Source organism: Narcine bancroftii, chromosome 2 (genome assembly GCF_036971445.1).
Source record: "Narcine bancroftii isolate sNarBan1 chromosome 2, sNarBan1.hap1, whole genome shotgun sequence".
In the NCBI taxonomy this organism is placed as follows: domain Eukaryota; kingdom Metazoa; phylum Chordata; class Chondrichthyes; order Torpediniformes; family Narcinidae; genus Narcine; species Narcine bancroftii.
The window spans coordinates 44,171,162-44,194,135 of NC_091470.1; the positions used below are offsets into that span (position 1 = coordinate 44,171,162).

Sequence of the window (22,974 nt, forward strand, 5' to 3'; positions counted from 1 at the left end):
TGCACAGATGACACTAAAATTGGAGGTGTTGCAGACAGCAAGGGAGGCTTTCATAGTTGGCACAAGGATCTGGACCAGCTGGAAAAATGGGCTGAAAAATAGCAGTTGGAATTTAATGCAGACAAGTGCAAGATTTTGCATTTGGAAGGACAATCCAAGAAAGGCCAAAGACAGTAAATGGAAGGGCATCAAGGAATGCGGTAGAACCAAGGTATCCGGGAATACAGATTCATAATGCCTCAAAATGGCTTCATTGGTGGATAGGGTTGTAAAGAGATCTTTTGGCATATTGGCCTTCATAAATCAAAGTATTTAGTATAGGAGGTGGTATGTTATGATAAAGTTGTCTAAGATATTGGTGAGGTCAAATTTAGAGTATTGTGTGCAGTTTTGGTCACCTAACTACAGGAATGAGGTTAATAAGTTTGAAAGAGTGCAGAGATTTACTAGGATATTGCCCGGACTTCAGGAACTGAGTTTCAGGGAAACATTAAACAGATTAGGACTTTATTCACTGGAGCATATAAAAATGAGGGGAGATTTGATAGAGGTTTTTAAAATTATGAGAGGTACAGAGAGAATAAATGTAGGTAGGCTTTTTCCACTGAGGATAGGTAAGATACATAGCAGAGAACACTGGTTATGGGTGAAAGGGAAAACGTTTAGGGGGAACGTTGGGGGATCTTCTTCACATAGCAAGTGGTGGGAGTGCGGAACAAGCTCCCTGCTGAAGCGTTGAATACAGACTCAATTTTAACATTTAAGAAGAATTTAGACAGGTACATGGATAGGGAAGGGGTATGGAAGGCCATGAACTGGGTTCAGGTCTAGGCAGAATAATTTTTTCCCACAGACTAGAAGGGCCAAAGGGAAAGTTTCTGTGCTGTAATATTCTATGGTTCTATAGTTCCAATGAGTGAAGAGTCTACTCTCACAAAGTCTTTAGAGACAACATAACCTTCATGGAGCAAAGTGATGAGAAGTGTATTCACAAGCTAAAAGTTTCCAAGCTGAGATATGTGACACATGGGAAAACCTTCACCACATACTCAAAGCTGGACTTCTCTCTCTGTGCAGGATAGTCACTTGGACTTCTTGTTGTATCTCCTAATTTGCTGTGCCATTGGAGGGGGTTGAGGAAGAGTTACCCAGGCACTGCTTTCCTGAAAAGAACATTCAAATTTTGATTTCCACGAGGAACATGTTGCATCTTGGACACTGGGATTTTTGGCTGAAGGACTGGAAATGATGAGTTAGAATATAAGATGGAAATTGAGAACCTGGTTGGGTGGTGCCAGAAAAACAATCTTACTCTCAACATCACCAAGATCAAGGAACTTACTATTGATTTTAGGAATGAGAGATCAAGGGCAACACCTCTCCACATTGATGTGATGGAGGTGAAAAGGATTAGTATCTCTCCTGGAGTCAGCACATCAAGACAACTTTGAAGAAAATATACCAATGCCTTTGTTTTCTAAGGAGTCTGAGGGAATTTGGCATTTCATTGGACACTCTATCAAACTTCTACAGGTACACTGTGGAAAGTATACTGGCTGGTTGCATCATGGTCTGGTTTGGCAATTCAATTGCTCAGGAATACAGAAGGTAGCAAACATAAACCGGCCCATTACAAGCTCTGACTTCTCAGTCATAGAAGACATCTACATGAGGTGCTGCCTCAAGAAGGCAGCCAACATCATTAAGCACTCATCATCCTGGTCACAATCTCTTCAGGCAGAAAGTACAGAAACCTGGAGACCAGCATCTCCAGGTTTGAAAACATTTTCTTTCCAGCCGTTATCAGGCTCTTAAACTCCCCCTTGTTACACAATCATGGACTGCTCTGACACCAGAAAAGCACAGTCTGCATTATTACAGTCATTTTTTTACTCTAGCATAACCAGAATATTTATTATCTTTTGTGTTTATTGTCTCTTTTTAATTCAATTCATGAACACTATTGTGTGACCTACCTGTTTGGCTTCAGCAAGTCAGAATTTGACAATGTATATGACATTATTTTATTTGCCAATATTGCTGACTCCCGTGGAGTACAAGTAGTTACTTCCTTATCATCAAAGCTTCTTCTCCCTCAAAGTTCAGGTGGTTGTGCATTATAAGAAGAATCTTCTCAATGTGAATGTAGGAATCTTCATGGTGTGCACTGTTGGGAACTTTCAGAGATAGATTCAGAGGGAGAAACACTACTTTCTCTTTTCATGGCTACTTGTATCAATATAGCTCTGAACATGGATATTAAAAGAACTATTCATGTGTCAGGCTGAGAATAGAAAATACAAGGGTCTCCTAAAAGTGAGCTTCCTTAGCTCACAGTAGTCCAGGATGCCCCACAGTTTACACCAAGTAAATCTTCATCTTTGTGGCTTGCATGCTGCATAATCTTACATATCCAGCAGCCCATGCCAGAAGGAGTCCTGAAATGTGATGAGTTAAAGGTGAAGCAGGAGCAGGAAGAAAAAGGTAACTACTGGAAAATTGTCTCAGCTCAGTACAAGCAGTCTCCTCCCCAGCTGAGTGGAGAAGATGGACATTCACTACATAGAAAACAAGGACACCCTGGTAGAGAAGCATTTTTTCATAAAGTTCTCCAATACAAATGTCTCCATACTACAAACCTTAAGATAAGTATAATCAGCTGAAATTGGCCAAATGATGCATAGCATTCTTCACACCTGCTGTATGGGTCCATCTGCACTATATGTGACATATAAAAGAATGAATCCCTGCTCCCATTTAATTACTTGCTAATGCATCTCCATTTTTCCCAATGAATTGAATCTCACTCAAAGCACTTTAGCTTGACTTTTCCATTCTGCTGTGTGAACAGTGAAGAGCAGATCACCTTGTGATATGAGGTCAAGACATTTGGTTTGCTAGATTTGATAGAGGTATTTAAAATCATTGAGGGGGATAGACAGAGTAAATGTAGCTAGGCTTTTTCCACTGAGGGTAGGTGAGATACAAACCAGAGGACATGTGTTAAGAGCAAAAGGGGAAAAGTTTTGGGGGAGCATGAGAGAGAACTTCTTCACACAGAGAGTGGTGGGAGTGTGGAACGAGCTGCCAGCTGAAGTGATGAATGCGGGCTCAATTTTAACATTTAAGAGGAATTTGGACAGGTACATGGATGGGAGAGGTATAGAGAGCTCTGGACTGGGTCCAGGTCAGTGAGACTAGGCAAAATAAATGGTTCAGCACAGACTAAAAAGGCCAAAGAGGCCTGTTTCTGTGCTGTATGGTTTCTATTGCTGCATTGTGTAGGAATTCTCACACCTGGTGAAGATGACAGTAGCTCTCTCCCACCAGGCCCTTCATATGGCGGACCTGGTTGGTATATTTTTCTTGATTTTCCCTGTTAGCCAGATCCTCCCTCTCAGCATGCAAGCCTCACCGACCAGCTGCAAGAAGTCATTTAACTGCCCTCCTGATGACAGCTGACAAAATGTTCACCTATCCATTGTGACATGCTATTTGAGAGGAGGTCGAGTGAGCTGCAGTGCTAATTCCATGTGGTGCTCTTTCGATTCTATTTAGGCCGGGCCACCTTTGCCATGGCTTGAATGGACAGCTCTGCAGTCACGCCTAATGTGGATTGCCCAGAGAGCCCAGTCTCTAATGATCGACTCCTTTATGTTTGCCGTCCGTCTGAGGACCACACTGTGCTGGTTTGCAGACTCAACGACTGCCCAGGACATTTTGCCCTCAGATTCCCTCCTCCATCCATCTAGTGTTGTGACTACTCAGTGTGGAGCGGATATTTTCACTGCTTTCTCCGGATTGGCCTTATTTCTGGCATTAACAAGAACATCAACCTATGCTGGCAATATTCCCAGTGGAAAATACAGCTGTCGGTCCCTCGCAACCACCAATTCCCAAACTCATCTTTTAACCGTTGGAAACAGTCTCTCCATCATTTCCCCAATAATACACTCCATTCTTCGGGGTTCTCTTTCTTCCTTGAACCGAAGGAAGGTTTGAGTAGGCCTGTTGGAAGGGCTAAATCACCACTGACATCCAGTGACAGCAAGAAGTGCGGACGACTCGGAAAACCGAAACTGCTCAGCTGTGTTTACCATTGAGAAACGACACTTTCAGCCTGGTAATAAACACACTCCACAATCATGAAACGTTTCGTCTTTATGTCACCTATCAACTCCCTGCATCGATCGGCTGGTAAATGAACATATATTTAAAACCAGCAGAGTGGTTGATTTGTTTGAACCTTGTATCGTTTCGCCTTTGTATCAGAATTCGTGCTCGAACCTTGCCGGTTGAATGCTCTCCCCATACAGATTTCTTCGCTGCATCGCTCTGATTTTTACATTGGTGAATATTTTAAACTTTAAAAAGGGCAAATCTGGAGAGAGGGAGAGAGAGAGAGAGAGAGGGGGGGGGGAGAGAGAGAGGGGGGTGAAAGGGAGAGGGGGAGAGGGAGAGAGAGAGTGAGAGAGGGAGAGAGAGAGAGAGAGAGGGGGGGGAGAGAGAGAGAGGGGGTGAGAGTGAGAGAGGGAGGGGGGAGGGGGAGAGAGGGAGAGATGCAAGAAGACGTCACAGCCACCACTCTCAATTTAACCTCTTCGGAGAACGAGAGCGACTCTTGTCGTTTCGGAGGGACGGGATTGTTTTGTTGGACTGGTCGATCATCTGGAAGCCTCTCTGACTGCATGGACACCGCAAGTTGCGAGAGCGTCATTGCCACCAGGTCGCTGAAGTGTGGTTAAATGTCAGGGCTGTTTGTTGGGAGGTAGGCGATCGCAAACTTACCGCGCTCCCCGATAAACAGGCGGCTGATCAAATTTGGGGTCGATTCTTTGCGAAAAGGCATGTAAATGAACCGCTTTTTAAAAAAAAAATCCAAAATCATTTCGGAGCCGATGAGTATCACCATAATTTGTGTGCATACATTTGATTTCCCCATCTAATAATATATTTTAGTCAGGATTCTTTTGATCTAAACGGTCTCCCTCTTCTCCCTCGCCACCTTCATCCTTCAAAGATCATAGCGCCGACGGGCTGAGTGAGACCTCCACCCCCTCCTGTCATAAGTGGCCGACAGTGGCTTGTACAGTGACTGGAGCTCAGCTCCTCTCCCTCAGAATGCCTGCTGACTGATGAGGTGGATACGGTGAGAAAGCCTCTCTCTCTCTCTCCCTCTCTCTCTCTGGCTGTGTGGACAATCGCCGTGCTTCGCCCCCCCCCCCCCCCCCACTCTCTGGGGCGGCTCACACTCACCACGTCCTGTGAGCTGAGGTCGATCGTCACCTTAACACAGACCTGTCACCCTTCAAAAGCGGCAACCAGAGACGAATCGGCACAAATTACCCTGCCAACAGCTCCCCGCATCCCAGACAGCGGACGGGCTCCGATCGCGGGCGGCATCCAGGTGAATTCCTTCTCTGAAGGTAGGAATGATGGCTGGGTTTTGCACTGCTCACTCCCCACTGCTTTGCCATGGCAAGAGCAACAAAAGGGTGTAGAGCAGCAATCCGCTGGCGGAGAGCCCAATAAAGAGGTAGACATCCCTCTCAACTCCCGGGTTAAATAACCCCATCGTTTGATGGAACGAACATCAGCGTTCTTGTGATCAGAATGACTGAGACTTGCCTTTATATATATATATATATATATATATATATATATAATTCAGAAAACAACGAGGGAGCATGAAGTTTTGGAATGTCATTTGATTGCCGACAAATTCCTTCACAGTCAACATTTCGTTTTGGAGCCTATAGGATTGGGGCGGTTGGAGTACGAGGTTGGGGTCGCTCATAGATGATCTTGCCCTACGTTCTCATTGTCCAGCTGCTGGGATGAACCCGGCTGACTGCCCTTGTTGGGATGGGCCCCCCATCAGTGTTCCCGGCCAGCAGATCCAGGGGGCTTGTTTGACCGATGCCTTTTCGGGACTGTCTTTGTTCTTTTGTTTTGCACTCCCCATAGTATTACATTTCGTGACGGGCTAACCAAAAAAATGTCAGTAAAATGGCATATTTTCCTGCAGGATTTGCCAAACTCGTTCAGTACTTTGTGTTTCAGAATGACGGAAGTGATGAGTAGCTGTGAGCCTGTAATGGAGGATTTTACTTTAAACCCGACTTCGGAGGAAGGGAGGCTGCCTTTTCAGGTAGTGTGTGTGTGTGTGTGTGTGTGTTGTGGAGTGTGGGCAGACCAAGACAACCCGGGGAAGAGTAAAGACACTGAGCTCAGTATTACTTCATAGATCCTGCCATTATATTCTAAGTTGGCAGTGCCACAGCAGGAACAGCTCATCACAAAGGAAATAGAACAACCTTACATTTATAGAGCACGGTTCCCTACTCCAGATTATCCCAAAGTACTCCCAAGTAATTAACCACTAACATTAATGGAAGTTATCATTTGTATTAAGGGTTCTGTTTAATTTTGTCCCTTTAATCAGTCACTTGGTGTGAAGAATCATTGAGCAGTGTACAATCATCTGAACATTAAAACCAAATCAAGGATAACAATGTGAAACAAGGAAATGGCAATCTTGAATATTTCAATTTGCCTGGATTGTTTCTGTGATTCTATCAGTCAAGGGGAATGCAGACAGATATTTAACAATGATGGCCAATTCCCCAGATTAGATCACAGATGTGCATTTTGGAACATAACCTCAGTCAGCAAAAGAGCCAGGAAACAAAAGATGAGCTGTTGAAGGAAAACCTTGTGCTGAACCATCTGCACAGGCCAAGGATAGATTACACACTTCGTTTACAGTTATAGATGTCATTTGTGACTTTGGAGAAAATGAGGCAATTTTGATCATGCGGAAAGGCATAGAAAACCAATTGGCAAGATGGGCACATGACTTATCGATGACACGGCAGACATCTTGAAGGTCACATCACTTTCAAGGTCATTGAAGAGTAATAGAGACGATGGGATAGTTACTAATGGGCGAAAGGCTGACGTCGGTGTTTTACGGAGAATGATGACAGTTGTGTATTAAAGTCCAACAGAGCAAGGAGGAAAACCATTCACAGCTTCAATGAAAATCTGGTCAGGAAGAAAAGTTAGATAACCAGGAGTTTAATATGAGTTGGAATAGACAAAATCATAATTTTACGTTGTGATTGATTGGAGACATTTATCGGGATCTAAATGGGTAGAGTTCAGACAAACAGGCTCTGGATAAGAAGGAGTATATTTCCCTTAGAGAAAGGGACTAAAAGATTCACAAATCACAAATTTGAAATAACTCCTAAAATGATCTAGGGGATAAAATTCAAGGGAAGATGTAAAGAGGGAATTGGTTGCACAGGAATATAATGCTTCCTCATCAAGATGATCCTCAAGATAGAGTCCAGTTCAGATGAATATGTAGAGAATCGTTTAAAGGCTATGCTAGTGCATAGCTGCTGTGTTTAAATTCAAGGTACTTGGATTTAAAAGGTAGAAGACAGACAAGTAAAAGATATTATATCTGGCTTGTAAAATAGATGGTAAAGATGAGAATATTTTGTCCAGTGATGAGTGCAGAAGAAGCTGCTTTGAAGGGGAGGGTTCGCAAAGAGAACCAGAAGGAAGCCTTGACTGTGATTAAGTCCAGGCAGGGAATCGAACGGGATGGTGTCAATGTGGGTAGAAAGTTTACTTGCAGATTCAAAGTGGGAAAGAAGGCACTCATATTGGAGAAATGAAGTAACTGAAGCTGACGAGGATATTGAAATTAGCTTGGATGAGGAGGCTACAGAGGGTGAAGAAAGAGGTGTGGAAATTTCAGAAAGAAATTCAAAACAAAGTTTCTGAGAAGTCCACATCATGTGCACTCACATATGAAATGCATATCTGTCCTTTCATTCCATTTATGTCAGACAAATGAGAGTAGCATCGGTAAAAAAGCCAATGGGGTTATTGGGTCTGAACTGATTAGAAGGAGATGAGGACTTTGATTTGATGAAATTGCACAGTCTGCAAGTCAAGCGAGGAAACACAATTTAGAGTGAGAGTTCCAAATACATTCAATACAGAAGAGAGATTTACCATTCCACGAGACTAGACAATTGAACTCTTTAAGGAAAGTCATACTGTTGCCAGCTGCTCTGTTGTATAAGTATAGCCCATGTTTCTGTATTTTTTCCATTCATGACAATGAAATAAGATAATCTCACACTCAATATAAACTAGAAATGGACTAAATAAATAATGTAAATATAATCTAATTGCTGAAAATTTACAGTAGTCTAGATTAATGTGGTACACCAAAGAAATATCTTTTCCCATTTTGTTCAGAGGGAGTGATAGAAGTGTTAGGGCAAGCTACCTGCTAGACGAGGGGTCTCAGCTCAAAACTTTCCCTCCACAGATGCAGTCTGACCTGCTGAGTTCCTCCACCAACTCACCTTTGATCCAGATTCCAGACTTGTGTGACTTGTTTACTACCTATCAGTTAGTTTAGGGGTAAAAGGTCCTCCAAGATCATGCACATAGGGAGAAGTATGAAGTCACAATTCTTGCTGGAGTTTGACAAAGCCTGGTAATCAAGCTCAGAAACACATAAGAATATACAAGAAAATTGGAGTAGGAGTAGGCCACCTGGCCCTTCATGCTTGCAATGTCATTCCATTTGTTCATGGGTGAGCTATCTCAGGCTTCATTTTCACTGCTATACCAATCCCACATTACATTCAATTCCCTGATCTTTAAGCCATTCTCCTGTGGTCTAGTCTTCTCACCCCTCTATTGTACAGAATTCCAGAGAGATACAATACTCAGTGTGAAGAAATTCCTAAACATATCTGTTTTAGTTGACAACCCTTTATCCTGTAAAGTATATTAAATTGTTTGACACTCTCCAACCAGTATGGTAATGATAATGAATTCATTGTCATATATATTCTATAATGTACATACTGTATGCACTGACATTACTTGCTGAAGCTGAACGGGTAATTTGTAAAAAAAATCTACAAAACAATTAAAAAACAACTGCAATAATGTACTTAATTGAATTAAAAAGAGACAATAAATACAAAAATTAGATAGGCCTCCTTAAAATTACATATGTTTCAAAAAATGTGCCAGATCTCGAAGGGTATCAGGGAAGGGAAGTGAGTGCAGTTACTATTGCAAGGGGAGAAGGTGCACAGAAAGCTGAATGGTCTAAGTCTGGATAAGTCTCTTGGACCAGATGGATTGCATCCTCAGGTCGTGAAGGGGGTAATGGTAGAGATTGTGGAGGTATTGGCAACGATCATTCAGGAATCAACAGATTCCGCCCTGGTCCCAGAGGACTGGAAAATCACAAATGTCAACCCACTATTCAAGAGGGAATGAGGCAGCATAAAGGAAATTATAGACTGATTAGTCTGATGTCAGTGGATGGGAAGATGTTAGAGTCGATTGTAAAGGATGAGGTTATGGAGTACTTGGAGGCATGTGACAGGATAGGCCAAAGCCAACATGGTTTCCTTGAGAAAAAATCTTGCTTGACAAACCTATTGGAATTCTTTGAGGAAGTGACAAGTAAACTGGATAAGGGAGATTCAATGGATGTTGTGTCTTTGGATTTTTCAGAAGACATTTGACAAGGTGCATAAAGCTACTTAACAAGTTAAGAGCCCATGGTAAAACTGGAAGTAGAATTGCAGGAAGCAGAGAGTTGGAACAGGAATCATATTCTGATTCTGATTAGCTGCCAGATGCTAGTCGTGTTCCACAGGGGTCAGTGTTGGGGCCATTTCATTTTATGTTGTATATTGATGATTTGGATTATGAAATGAATGGGTTTGTAGCCAAGTTTGCAGATGACATGAAGTTGAGTGGAGGAGCAGTAGTGTAGAGGAAACAAGGAGGCTGCAGAAGGACTTGAACAAATGAGTAGAGAAGTGGAAAATGAAATATAAAAATAGAAAATGTATGGTGATGCACTTTGGTAGAAAAAATAAATGGGCAGACTATTTTTTTTAAATGGGGAGAAAATTGAAAATACCCAGATGCAAAGGGACTTGGGAGTCCTCGTGCAGGACAGGTTGAAGGGAAACTTTCATGTTGGGATAGAATTGAAGAAGGCAAATGCAATGCTGGCATTCATTTCAAGAGGGATAGAATATAAGATCAAGGATGTAATGCTGAGGCTTTATGAGGCACTGGTGAGACCTCACTTGGAACAATTATGACAGTTTTTGGCTCCTCATTTATGAAAAGAGGTGCTGATGTTTGAGACGCCTCAAAGGAGGTTCACTAGGACGATTCCAGGAATGAAAGGATTATTATACGAGGAATGTTTGACAGGTCTTGATCTGTATTCATTGGAATTTAGGGGAATAAACAGGGATCTTGTTGAAACATCTCGAATATTGAAAGGCATGGACAGAGTACATTAGAAAGGTTGTTTCCAATGGTGGGAGAGTCTTAAACAAGAGGGCACAACATCAGGATTGAGGGGCATCCACTTAAAACAGAAATGAGTAGGAACCTCTTCAGCCAGAGGGTGGTAAATCTGTGGAATTTGTTACCACAGGTAGTTGTGGAGGCCAGGTCATTGAGTGTATTTAAGACAGAGATTGATGGGTTCTTGATTAGCATCAAAGGTTCTGGGAAGAAGGCCGGGCAGTGGGGCTAAATGGGAAAATGGATCAGGTCATGATTGAATGGCAAGGCAGATTCGATGGGCTGAATAGCCTATTTCTGTTTCTAGGGTCATAAGATTTTTCTGAGAACCTTCTAACCTCCATAGCATTCAGTTTTAACTTTTTTTTTTACTGTTTGTAACAGGCCAACCCTCTCAGTATAGGAATTATCCCAATGAATCTCTTTTGAACCATCTCCAATAGAACCATGGAACTATAGAACACTACAGCACAAAAAAACATTCAGCCCTTCTGGTAGTGCCAAAACATCATTCTGCTAGTCCCATTGATCTGCACCCATTCCATAAACCTCCAGACCTCTCCCATCCATGTATCTATCACTATATTTTCTCTTAAATAAGGGGACCCAAACCGGTGCAGCTCACTAACATCTTATTCAATTGCCATGGTACCTCACTATTTTTAAATTCCAAAAACTGAGATGCACAAGAACACCTCCTAGATCCTTTGGTATAACAGTCATTTGCAGTCTCTCTCCATTTAATAGTCTGTCTTCTGTTTCCTCTTACTGATATGTTAGATTTCATATGCTTCAACATTAAACCCTATTTGCCAAGTATTTGTCCATTTACTCATCCTATCTATATCCTGTTGCAAAGTCCAAGTATGCTCATTGCAATACATCCTCCCACCTATATTTGAGTCATCTGCAAATTTAAATACTTTACATTCTGTCCCCTCCTCCAAATCATTAATGTAGATAGTAAATAATTGTGGGCCAAGGATTAGTTATTGGGAACTCCAGTAGGTTATGCCTTTCCTGTTAAAAGCAACACACATTCTGTTGTCCTTTTGATAATCAGTCTTCAGACAATATTAACACATATCCCCCCATTTCATGAGCCCTTACTTTGTGCACTTAGCCTTCTATGTGGCATGTTATTGAATGCCTTCTCAAAATAAAAGGGTACATGTAGATTGGTTCTGCTTATTATGTATGCAAAGGACTCCAGCACATTTGTCAAACATGACAAATTAAACTAAATTGATTGTAAATTATAGTGAAAACTCCAAATATAGATTGACTTGTCTGGTCCACAATTAGTTTTTAAGGCAAGTCGCACATCTTCTAACAGTTTACTTTTCCTTTATTGTTCGGCTATAGTCAGTGTTTAGGTTTTTATTCACAATAATATATCAAGCTCATCTACCATTCAATGTAAAATGGATCTCTATTTAATAAAGATTTTAAACAGAAATTATGTTTGGTAGATATACTGTAGTAATCAATTAATATGGGAGAATTCTGCAATATACAGCCATGAGACATTTCTCCATTCTTTTCAGTTCCTATAGTTAGAAGGAAAGGAGAAGCTTTTCCAAGTTTGCAAGTAAATAACTTATTAAAGTCGAAGAAAGCTATATACAATGACCAATAAGTGTCAACTTAGATAATTTCAGCTGAACAGTTGGTAGAGTGAACCTCCAAAAAAAATGGATCATGATAAAATATGATAGATTTCACTGTTCAGGAGAAAACTACCAGTCAGTCAAATCTACTGATAAACAATATTCATTTGGTGCACCATGTAATGTGAATTCAATTTATATACAAGCGTTTTCCTTGAACCCACCAAAGTTTTCTGCCGTGCCCCCAGTGCTCACAATCTATTCTGCTTAACATTCTTTGAATAAACATTGGTACAAACAAGCCCATTTGTTTTAACAAACCACAGTTAATCTATGAATACTGGCAGTCAAACCATTGAGATTTATGTTTTCCAACATGTTATAACATCTTTTTGGAATTTAATAATTTCTATTGATGTTAAATCCACGATCATCAGCCAAAACTCCAGATTTCTATCAACAAATAACTTGCAAATATTATCAACCTATAGCACTTGGTTATTTGGTTTTCCCTTCAAATATATCAGAACTGATTTACCATAAATCAAAATGAAAGTTTAATTTATTTAACAGATACAACAAACATTAAAGAGTGGCAAAATAGATTGCGATCAAGCATCAATGTAAACCAAACACACCTTAACTGTACAGTATCATATGTTTTGGTATTCTTTACCTTCATGTTTTTCGTTCATTCTCTGTACTATTACCTAACCAAAAGGAATTTAACAAATTATGACAGTTCTCTGATTTGGAAGACTTTCTTCCCTAATTCAAGTGATTTCAAATGAAATTTCTTCTACTAATTATGAACATCACCAGAAATCTCCTCAGAAAGCAACTCTTTGATGTAGTCAATTTTTTTTCACTATTTTGTTAAATATGATTCAATGCATTAGATAGATCCTTTTCTTTCTTTGGCTTGGCTTCGCGGACGAAGATTTATGGAGGGGGTAAATGTCCATGTCAGCTGCAGGCTCGTTTGTGGCTGACAAGTCCGATGCGGGACAGGCAGACACGGTTGCAGCGGTTGCAGGGGAAAATTGGTTGGTTGGGGTTGTGTGTACCTGTTGTAAAAATTCAAGGTTAGCAATTGGAAATCATTTATTTTTGAATAGATATTTCCTGATCCACTTGAAAAATCAGAAAGGTTTCCCAAGATGACAAAAAGGCTGCCATCAATTGTCGTTGAGCCAACGGAGTGTGGTGAGGTTGAGAGTGGGGAGCTACGATGGCCACCTGATGAATTGAATCCGTTGGAGGATGAAGAGCATCACCAAAGTGAATCAACAACCAAACCAAAAATACCAGAAGATGAAGAGGAAGGTAAAACATGCGTTTCTTTTGCTGGACTTCAAAAAGTTTTTTTAGTTGACTGCTGAGTTTTTTTAAAATATATATATATATATAGATATATACCCTCTAGAATGAAGTTAACACGTTGTCACCAGGATATTATTTGTTCTTCTGTATAACTGTTGATTTTAGTTTTGCTTTATTATAAAATATTTGTTGGTTCAGAAATTTTAAACTTGTTCAAAAATAATAACATTTGTTGAAAGATTCAACTACGATTCAATGAGAAATATTTAGATTCCTTGATTTCAAGAATGAAATGTGTTGCTCTCTGAGTGAATGGAATAGCTGGATACATTTGGAAAATTAAAAGTTGCGCTTCAAAACTGTGTAATGAGAATGAATGAAACATGAAATGTTCAAATTCTCATTTATTTTCTCATATCAGCTCAGCTCACTTTACAGTTTATAATTATATTTATAACTAACTTTTTAGGGTAGCCGAGAGAACTATGGAGATTGACTATGAAGGAATTTTAATACACTGATCTGATTTTTCTCCTTTGAGTTTCCCCTTTCCTTGCCACATTCTCTTGCACATTCTGCAGAACATTTCTGTAAGGGACTGCAACTCAAGTGGTCATTCTATAGATGTGGCCCAATGGATGGACTCAATTTGTTCTCTCTTGACACCCATATATTTTCCTGAAAAAGTCCCAATAGTAAATAAGAATTAGCAGGTCTTACTTGACTATTTTTGAGTTCCTAGAAAATCAAAATGCCATTGTTGTAATTTGAAATAATTTCAAAAATGTGTTACAGCACATTTCTATTTTGAGGTGGAGTCTTCATGAAATATAAACTGGGCTCTGTTATGGTTATTAATGCATAATGAGTCATGACACACGGCAGGAATTATTGTAGAATATCTCGTGTTAGTTAGTCTTGTCCAAGCATGTTTAGGCTTTCGATTTCTGCAGAAGATGTGAGTTGAAAACCTCTCTGAAGTGAAACCAGGCATCTGGTTCATAAAGAGTGACATGGAAAACTGTTTAGATTGTATTTACTACAAATGCATGCTGTTCAATGCATTTCAATCGAGGAGTAAGCCGTAAGGTTCTGTTCTAATGAAACTAATAGTCTGATTTTTCAAGTGGACATTTCCCCATTTAATTCTCATCTCATTAACTGGCCTGAATGAAACTTTGCAGTATTCTATAAACAAATTGTTTTTGTATGAATTTAACCTGAGAATATAATAAACCAGAACAAACATAACTTACCACAATTGAGGTAGGAAGTATTTGGGTATCTTCACTAGAATAAGGAGTTGATGGGATAAACATGTGTTTATGTCTGCTCTTTTAATATTTATGTTTTGTCGTTTGAATCCTGATTATAGCATTAAGCTCCAGGAGGGAAACAAATGGAGTAGTGAAGAAGGGAAGTAACAGCTGAATCAAATCAGCTGAATCAGCCAGAGTGATTGGCAGAAGATAGCTGTTCTATAAACCCCATGCTGGTCACTATTTTGTCAAAATTTTCATTTAAATAATTTGGGATTTTTAGTATATAAGAACCGTGCTGTAATGTGCATTGAGGGAAACACAGCAAAACACTTTGGCTGCCTTTCATTTCACTCACGAGAAAAGCTGCACCATATATTCAATAAATGCCTGTATGATTATAATAAGTGATCGCTTGCCTTCCTATAAATTCAATAATGTTATTTCTTCTCATTCTAGATATATCATCACAACCCAGTCAGATACCAGAAATCGAAATAGACTATTCTGGTCAAAGAACATCAGAAAGCTCAAATGACAGCAGCTAAAAGCTGACATGACCTGACTGGAACCCCACTGTGAATGTTTGGTCACAGACTGGAATCTGGTAGAGCACCTCAAAAGGGATTCTGAGTCTTGTTTAGACTTGTTTGTCTAAAGGCTTCATCTGAATGTTTTGCAGTTACTTGAATTTCTGACAATTATTTATATATGTGGTGGTTGATGTTATGTAGAGGTAGTATTTATTGTTTCTATATTGTCTGTGTCTTAAACTTCAAGGATGAAGTATAGATTTAAGTTTAATGTCCATATTCGATCAGCAATGTATTTAGTTGTCTACATAGCTACAGAGGTAGTAGCTGCTTTTACTCTTCTTCCATGTCAATCACCACACCTGATCTAAATATTACTTAAATTGGAGTAAAAAAGTCATTATAATGAAGCATTCATAAGTATTCCACACACGTTCATGTAAATGTCAATTAAGAATTTTAAAAAATGCAATCTAAACGAATTCTGCTGGAAGAACACTTAGCAGTGTTGCTCACTGGTGCAAGCAACTTGGAGGAGTTGTGGGGCTTTGGAATTCCAGAGGCTATCTTCAGGTCAGAATATTTGTTTCTGAAAAGTTACAACTGTTTAGCACTGTGATTTATGAACCTGGGATAGCTTGGACAGAAATCAATGTTATTTTAGAAAAAAAACATGTTTGAGGATTTGTTATTTTAAATCTTTTTCCATTGGTGAAATGGCATAGCACGAAGTCTGTTCCCAGGCAACATAAGAAATGAATAGGACGGAGATCAATAGAGACAGCAGAGGAAAGTAATACAAGGCCAAACTATGCCGAAACCTTCACATATCATTTGCAAAGTTTTATATGGGAAGTGTCTTTTATGTTTATATGAGGGATCATTTTGACGTCAAAAACCTTCAATTTGTTTTCTACTGCCACTATTAAAAACATGTTTAAACATCAGTATATTTGCAGAACCTAGATGAAAAATGGACATTTTCATTCTTATTCTTCACTATAATCACCTAGAAGAATTAGCAGGGTGGACAACAGATGTGATCGGAAAGATATACAATATGTACAAGGTCATAACAGATAGAGAAGTGTATATATTATGAAAAGTCAAAGCAAATATACTAGGGAAGAATTAATGGAAATTGTAAATGTCATTATGGCATATAGGGGGGACAGATACACAATAGAGACTCAGACTGGTGACAATAACAGTGTTACACTGAGGGGACACGGCTGTGTTCAATAGCTCAAAACTCATCATTTCAGTTTAAATGTTCAAATTACTGTCAGTGAAGCAGTTACTCCCCTTGATCTTTTACTTGTTTAATTCTGTGACATATTATTTTTACTTGTAGTTCTTTTTCTTACATTCAGAAAGCCAGCATTGCCTATCCATGCCATATTTTCATCTTAACAACAAACAAATTAGGCTTCCAAAATTACTTTCAAGGTTCAGGGATCAAGAATCTTTTATTGTCAAGTACACAAAAATTAGTTTTCCTTTGTTTGCCCTGTAAAGACGCGCATAGAAGAGTCACTAATCCAGTGCCCCTATCAAGAAAAGAAGGACAAGCAAAAGAAGATCCTTTCAGAGATATTGAGTGTCCAGGGATTCCGCTGCAGCTCTCCCGTCCATTCCAGCATCCAGGCATCCTGACCTCCAGACATCTGATTCACCCTCCTCAGCCATGCTCTTTTGCAGATCTTTTGAATGAATATTTGGCTTCTTGATTAAAAAAAAGAAAAAAAAAAGACCATGTAAATAATTTTACCAGATGTTACTATTCCTTCAGCACTGTACCCTAATTTGATGGCCTAGCAAAACAGAACCAAGATTGATATAACTAACTCCATTGATGCATAATGCAGTAACAGCAAAAAAGTAATTGGTGTTACTGTTAGTCAAATCTACAACACTTTATGTTTTGGTCAATATATTTATTATTAACATTTATTAATTGAGCTTTTATGTGCATTATTTATTAAGAATTAAATTTAGAAGATGAAGTATAATCTTGACTAGTCAATAACAATTGACAATGGTTCAGTGTATTAGAGGAGGAATAATATAATTCTGGTCAACTTACATGTCTTTAATGCTCTCATAAATTCATCCCATTCTACATATTTTGGAAGAGATGAACAAAATGAAGTCCACTGCTATTCAAATTTGGAATCAAAGATTCCTTGAAGTATTTCATTCCAAATACCTTGTGCATATTGAACATGAAAGCCACTAAGAGTGATGCCAGTACAAGCTTGCAGCAGAAGCTTGCTCATTTTGGTCTTTGTTCCTTGCTCCTGTAGATTTAACTGAGGCACCTCTGATCCCAACCTCCATCCCCACATCAGGTTTGCCAGAGCCTAACCTATTAGAAAAATAGAGGATTAAATTTTTGTCCTTCTCATTTTCCAAACAACAAAGGTCTGGTAAATCACTTTGAAATCCTAATTTGTTTGTCATTTATTTGGCTTTATAGGTGCCAATGTGAAATTCTTGCCCACTCCCCATTGAGTTGAGTACTCCAGTGTGCCAAAATGGTGAAGGTGTCTGTCCAATATATGTAACTGTCTGACTCCATAACTCTGATAGGGGTTGTCTTCTGACCAGAAGATGGGCTGAACCCTGATCCTCTTTTCACAACAACTTCTACAATTTATACAATGACTACATTTAATTTACCTTTCTGATTCCATTTTCACATCATGGTAATTACTTTGTTCAAATATAATTCAGCATATTCTTAAACATAATTTATATTGGCCCACTGTTGCTTTCAATCCTTTCAATTTATGGGAATTTGAACTTATTACAGGTTATAACAAAACACAGTCACACAATTCTGTTTTAGAATGATACTCTTGAGAAGATAATGTCACAGTTATAGTTTTTCCCCTTCTGCAAGATGCCAGCAGTCACCAAAGACTGGTAACTTTCTCTCATGGTAAACATTATAGGCAAAGAGATGAAAGAATACTCCTCACAATTTGAATCCTTGAGGATCAACTGCACAAGGTTCATGATATCCTCTCTCTGTTGGGGTAAAGTTACCACCATGCTTACAAATGCACCATTAAAAGGAAGATGCAAGCATTGAACATGTAAGCCGTTTATTTGTGGTGGTTAAATATCTGTAAAAGTTTCTGCTGACATACCAAAATACATTATTTTTCCCAATGGCTGTATTTATTTGCATTCTGAAAATAGAAATACTGGTGTTGTGCAGTGATCAGAGAAGAGCAATGAAATTCATTGTAGGTAATAGGATAGTCTTCATATGTCTGAAATGATGTAAGTGTCGAAAAATAAGGCACTGTTTGAATCATTGTCTGTTTCCAAAGAGCTCACACTTTTACCATTTTTGTGCTATATAGCAATAGATTCTTAAATGGCAACAGAAGCATATAAGTTCTCAATTCAGTGACCATTTCCTATTTAGTACCAGCCTTTCCGTAAGACTTGCACATTTGTGATACTGTAACCTGGAAAAGACAGGTCTGACTCTGTTTCTAGTAGTTTGTTTGGCAAGAAGTGCATGTGCCACTTTCTTGTTTCTACAGTTCAAAATTTCTGATGCTCCTCTGCTGAGCTGTCATTAAAGTACAATGTTTGTGTATCTGGTTTCAAAATAAAATTAATTGGAAAACAAGTCTTAAATATTGTTTATTTACAGTTTAAACTGGCATAAAAGTGAAAACTCTAGGATAAAGAAAAATGCCATTTAGCATTTGATAATTTCTTTCACTTGTAAAATAAAATGGTTGAAAAGTTTTGAGGAACTGTGCTGTAAGTCTCCAAATGACTGTTGTGCAGTTTAAAGTATATTACATTGTAGAATATTAGCTGTTCTCTCATGAAGTCACTCAAGTACAAAAATAATAATTTTCTTCCTGTGACTGTTTTCTGCTCTAATTCTACACTTTGGTTGTGATCTTTTTCATGTTTTTCTGTTTCTGATGGCCTTTTTGCCAAACATTTCTCAAAACATCCTGTTACCATTTACTTTAAGTATATGCCTCTTGGGATCTTGACTCTTCTGTTGTGGGAAATGGGTCGAGCCAAAGTTCACATACTTTCTATACACTCTTGCTAAACATTCCCTCAGCGACTTCTGTTCCAAAGAAAATAAAATTAGCTTATCCAATCTTTTCTCAAAGCTACACTTTTCCAGTAATGGTAATGGATTTAAAGTTATTCAGTCACAGAGTTGTACAACAAAATTCCGTGCTGAAAAGCAAGCAACTATTTGAACTACGACCATTTTATTCTACTCTCCTATCCCATGCACTTACATCCTAAAGAACATTTACAGTGACTTATTAACCTACCAACCCACATCTTTAGGATGTGCATCTCCTCCAGTGCAATCAAATGTTAAAAGTGATGTGATGACCAGAAGATGGTGAATACAAAATGTGAAGAAACAAACTTGTTTTTTTAGAATTAGGAGAAGGTGTAGGGCTCAAGTCCTGATTCTGCTCTGTTATTCAATAAGATCATACTTTATCCTACATTGTGTCCACATGCCAAAGATCCATTGATTTCAGACTTCAATGTACAATAACTGAGCATGCAAATGATATGGCCTACTGCAGTCAATTCACTTTCATTAAGGCCACCATACTGGTGACTGGATTGGGAAACAGGCAAAAACTAGTCATTGAGCTGCAGTACGCAAATGACATTTGCATATGTTGTTTAGAAGTGGAACTTCATGTCAATGTTGACCTCTCCTTCTTCAGCATCTTATCTTCCAAAAACCAGAACAGCCTGCGGCCAATCTAAGAAACAGAAATGTTGGAGATTAAGATGGCATAAATGGCATAAAGCTCATAGTTTATGGGGAAGCAGTAATCCTTGCTGGTATACTTATGAGAGCTGGGGTACCTAAAGTAGGCACCTCAAAGCGCTGGAGAGATTAAATATAAATTTTAGACAAAGAGAATGGCAACATACCCTTTCGGACCACGAGCCCATGCTGCCCAATTCTACCCAATTGACCTACATCCCTGGTACATTTTTGAACAGTGGAAGGAAACCAGAGCCTCCAGGGAAAACCCATGCAGATATGGAGAGAACGCACAAACTCCTTATAGACCGTGCAGGATTCAAACTCTGGTCCCGATCGCTGGCGTTACACTAACCACTACGCCAACTGTGCTGATACATCAAGACATTATTTGCAAAATCCTCCAGATCCACTGGCCGAACAAGCAAGACAACATCTGAATAATATGTTGCTGACCTGCTTATTCTTAGTGTCTACTTTCTTTATTGTTGCTGCTATGAAATTCCCTCAAGCCTTTGAGTCATTACTTCATCTTTTAATTGAGCAGGCAGCGAGTGGTAGTTGTAGTGTCTCTCCACGTGCCTGATTTAACTCCAGGAAACCCCTGAACTTTGGTACTCAGATTTGGTCTGCAATGAAAATAATTGTTAAACCAACATCATTAATGAGAGACCAACTTGCATGCAAAAACGATGATATAGATATGCTTGCATGATTGTAGTACTGAGAGGTTTGTGTTGGTCAAACGTCATTCACAAAAGGGCAGTGGGAACCTATTGGTGAATAGGAGGGCAGGAAATACATCTCTTGGGCCGTATGCTCCGTTAGCAGGCACTGTACATCTGGTTTGATGTTGGGAGGTCAAGTCAAGTCCCCTTTATTAATCATTCATACCATGCTCACATGGTAAAGACTAGATAGTGTTTTTCCAAGACCACAGAGCATATTTACATAAATATAAGTAAGAATAGAAGTTAAACACATTAAAATATTAAGATGTGTACAGCAAAAGTCCACAGTACATTATCCATATATATTCTGAATTCAGGAGCCTGATGGCTTGGGGAAAAAAACTGTTGCCCAATCTAAGTGCTACAGTACCTCCTAACAGGTTGTCGAAGGAAGAACATTTCACATGAGGGGTGTGTGGAGTCCTTCACAACGTCTATTGCCTTTCGCAAGCATCGAGTGTTGTAGATGTTCTTCATGGTAGGAAAAGAGCCCCCAGTGATCTTTTCTGTTGACTTCACTATCCTCTGCAGGGTCTTATGGTCCAAGGAGGTATAATTTCCAAACCAGACAGTGATGCAGTTGCACAGGATGCTCTCAATACATCCTCTGTAGAATGTAGTGAGGATGGAGATCAACAATGAGATAGACAACAGACTCACCAAGGCAAATAGCGCCTTTGGAAGACTACACAAAAGAGTCTGGAAAAACAACCACCTGAAGAAACACACAAAGATCAGCGTGTACAGAGCCGTTGTCATGCCCACGCTCCTGTTCAGCTCTGAATCATGGGTCCTCTACCGGCATCACCTACAGCTCCTAGAACTCTTCCACCAGCGTTGTCTCCGCTCCATCCTCAACATTCATTGGAGTGACTTCATCACCAACATCGAAGTACTCGAGCTGGCAGAGTCCGCAAGCATCGAATCCACGCTGCTGAAGACCCAATTGCACTGGGTAGGTTACGTCTCCAGAATGGAGGACCATCGCCTTCCCAAGATCGTGTTATATGGCAAGCTCTCTACTGGCCAGCGAGACAGAGGTGCACCAAAGAAGAGGTACAAGGACTGTTTAAAGAAATCTCTTGGTGCCTGCCACATTGACCATCGCCAGTGGGCTGATATCGCCTCCAACCGTGCATCTTGGCGCCTCACAGTTCGGCGGGCAGCAACCTCCTTTGAAGAAGACCGCAGAGCCCACCTCACTGACAAAAGACAAAGGGGGAAAAACCCAACACCCAACCCCAACCAACCAATTTTCCCTTGCAACCGCTGCAACCGTGCCTGCCTGTCCCGCATCGGACTTATCAGTCACCAACGAGCCTGCAGCAGATGTGGACATACCCCTCCATAAATCTTCGTCCGCGAAGCCAAGCCAAAGAAGAAAGTAAAATAAAATTACTTAGTCATCTCCAGTGTCCTAATGATGCTCTCGCTCACCTTCAAATTTTTGAAGGATTGAATGATATTTTATGTTTTTATTCTTACATGTTTATATTAACTTTAAAAAAAGATAGAATAAATCCATTTTGAAAATAATAACATTCACTGTATGCATTTGTCCAAGTAAAATATTAAATGGTAAAAAATATATTGTTTCTTTATAAAATATTAATATCATCTTGTACCTGGAGGTGTCTGAACTGATGTTACTTGGCCACTAGATATTGTAAGTTACTTAGAAATTTGCATACACCCTTCAAAGGATTTGTGAAAAGCCATTTTGATGAAAGGCTCCAATTGGCAACCTGTAGAGCAGCAAGATCATGAACCCAATCAGTGTGCAATTCTGATTGAAGGCCAGTTGTCATCTTCCAGCCCACAATTTCACACAGCTGAGTGCAAGATTGTACAGAATGACATACCGGTACTTTCATTCAGAACCGTGAAGCATTGATAGGTTAGTTGGTAGATTATTTGTTTTGCCCACTGGTATCTTTTTGTAGAAGATTTGGCTAAGGTTAAATAATCTACAAATGTAATTTGTTTGATACTTCAGATTCCAAAACTGGCAACTAAATATCATATAAATACAGTGTAGTCGGTATAGAGTAGACTCACCAGGTTGATTTCTAAGATTAAGAAATACCAAATAAAACTGCTTTATATTCTCTGGTTTAGAAGAATAAGAGATAATCTCATTGAGACATGCCAGACTCAGTTAATCATCAGGTTAAATAGGAGAAGACTCTTTCCCCTAGCTGAAGAGTGTAGGGCCAGCAATATGTTTCATTACACTGGACAATAATTATTTTTCAAAAAGTTTGCTTCCTGAAAAGAAATTGGGGATTATGACAGACAACTTTAAGATGATCACAAAAATAATTTCAGATTTGCTGTATTGCATAG

At 39.4% G+C, this 22,974-nt stretch overlaps 1 protein-coding gene across 4 annotated transcripts; it reads left to right on the forward strand.

Moving 5' to 3' along the window:
* The first annotated feature begins 4,549 nt into the window (after positions 1-4,549).
* Positions 4,550-18,757, forward strand: LOC138753458 (protein LBH). Of its 4 annotated transcripts, none has more exons than XM_069916471.1 (4): positions 4,550-4,768; positions 6,064-6,151; positions 13,112-13,319; positions 15,035-18,757. In XM_069916471.1, the coding sequence occupies exons 1-4, from the start codon at positions 4,746-4,748 to the stop codon at positions 15,121-15,123; spliced, it is 408 nt and encodes a 135-aa protein (XP_069772572.1). In that variant the 5' UTR covers positions 4,550-4,745; the 3' UTR covers positions 15,124-18,757. The 4 variants fall into 4 exon arrangements, with proteins under 4 accessions (XP_069772572.1, XP_069772573.1, XP_069772575.1 ...); XM_069916472.1 differs by lacking the exon at positions 4,550-4,768 and adding an exon at positions 4,804-5,149; XM_069916474.1 differs by lacking the exon at positions 4,550-4,768 and adding an exon at positions 5,174-5,407.
* Positions 18,758-22,974: the final 4,217 nt, after the last annotated feature.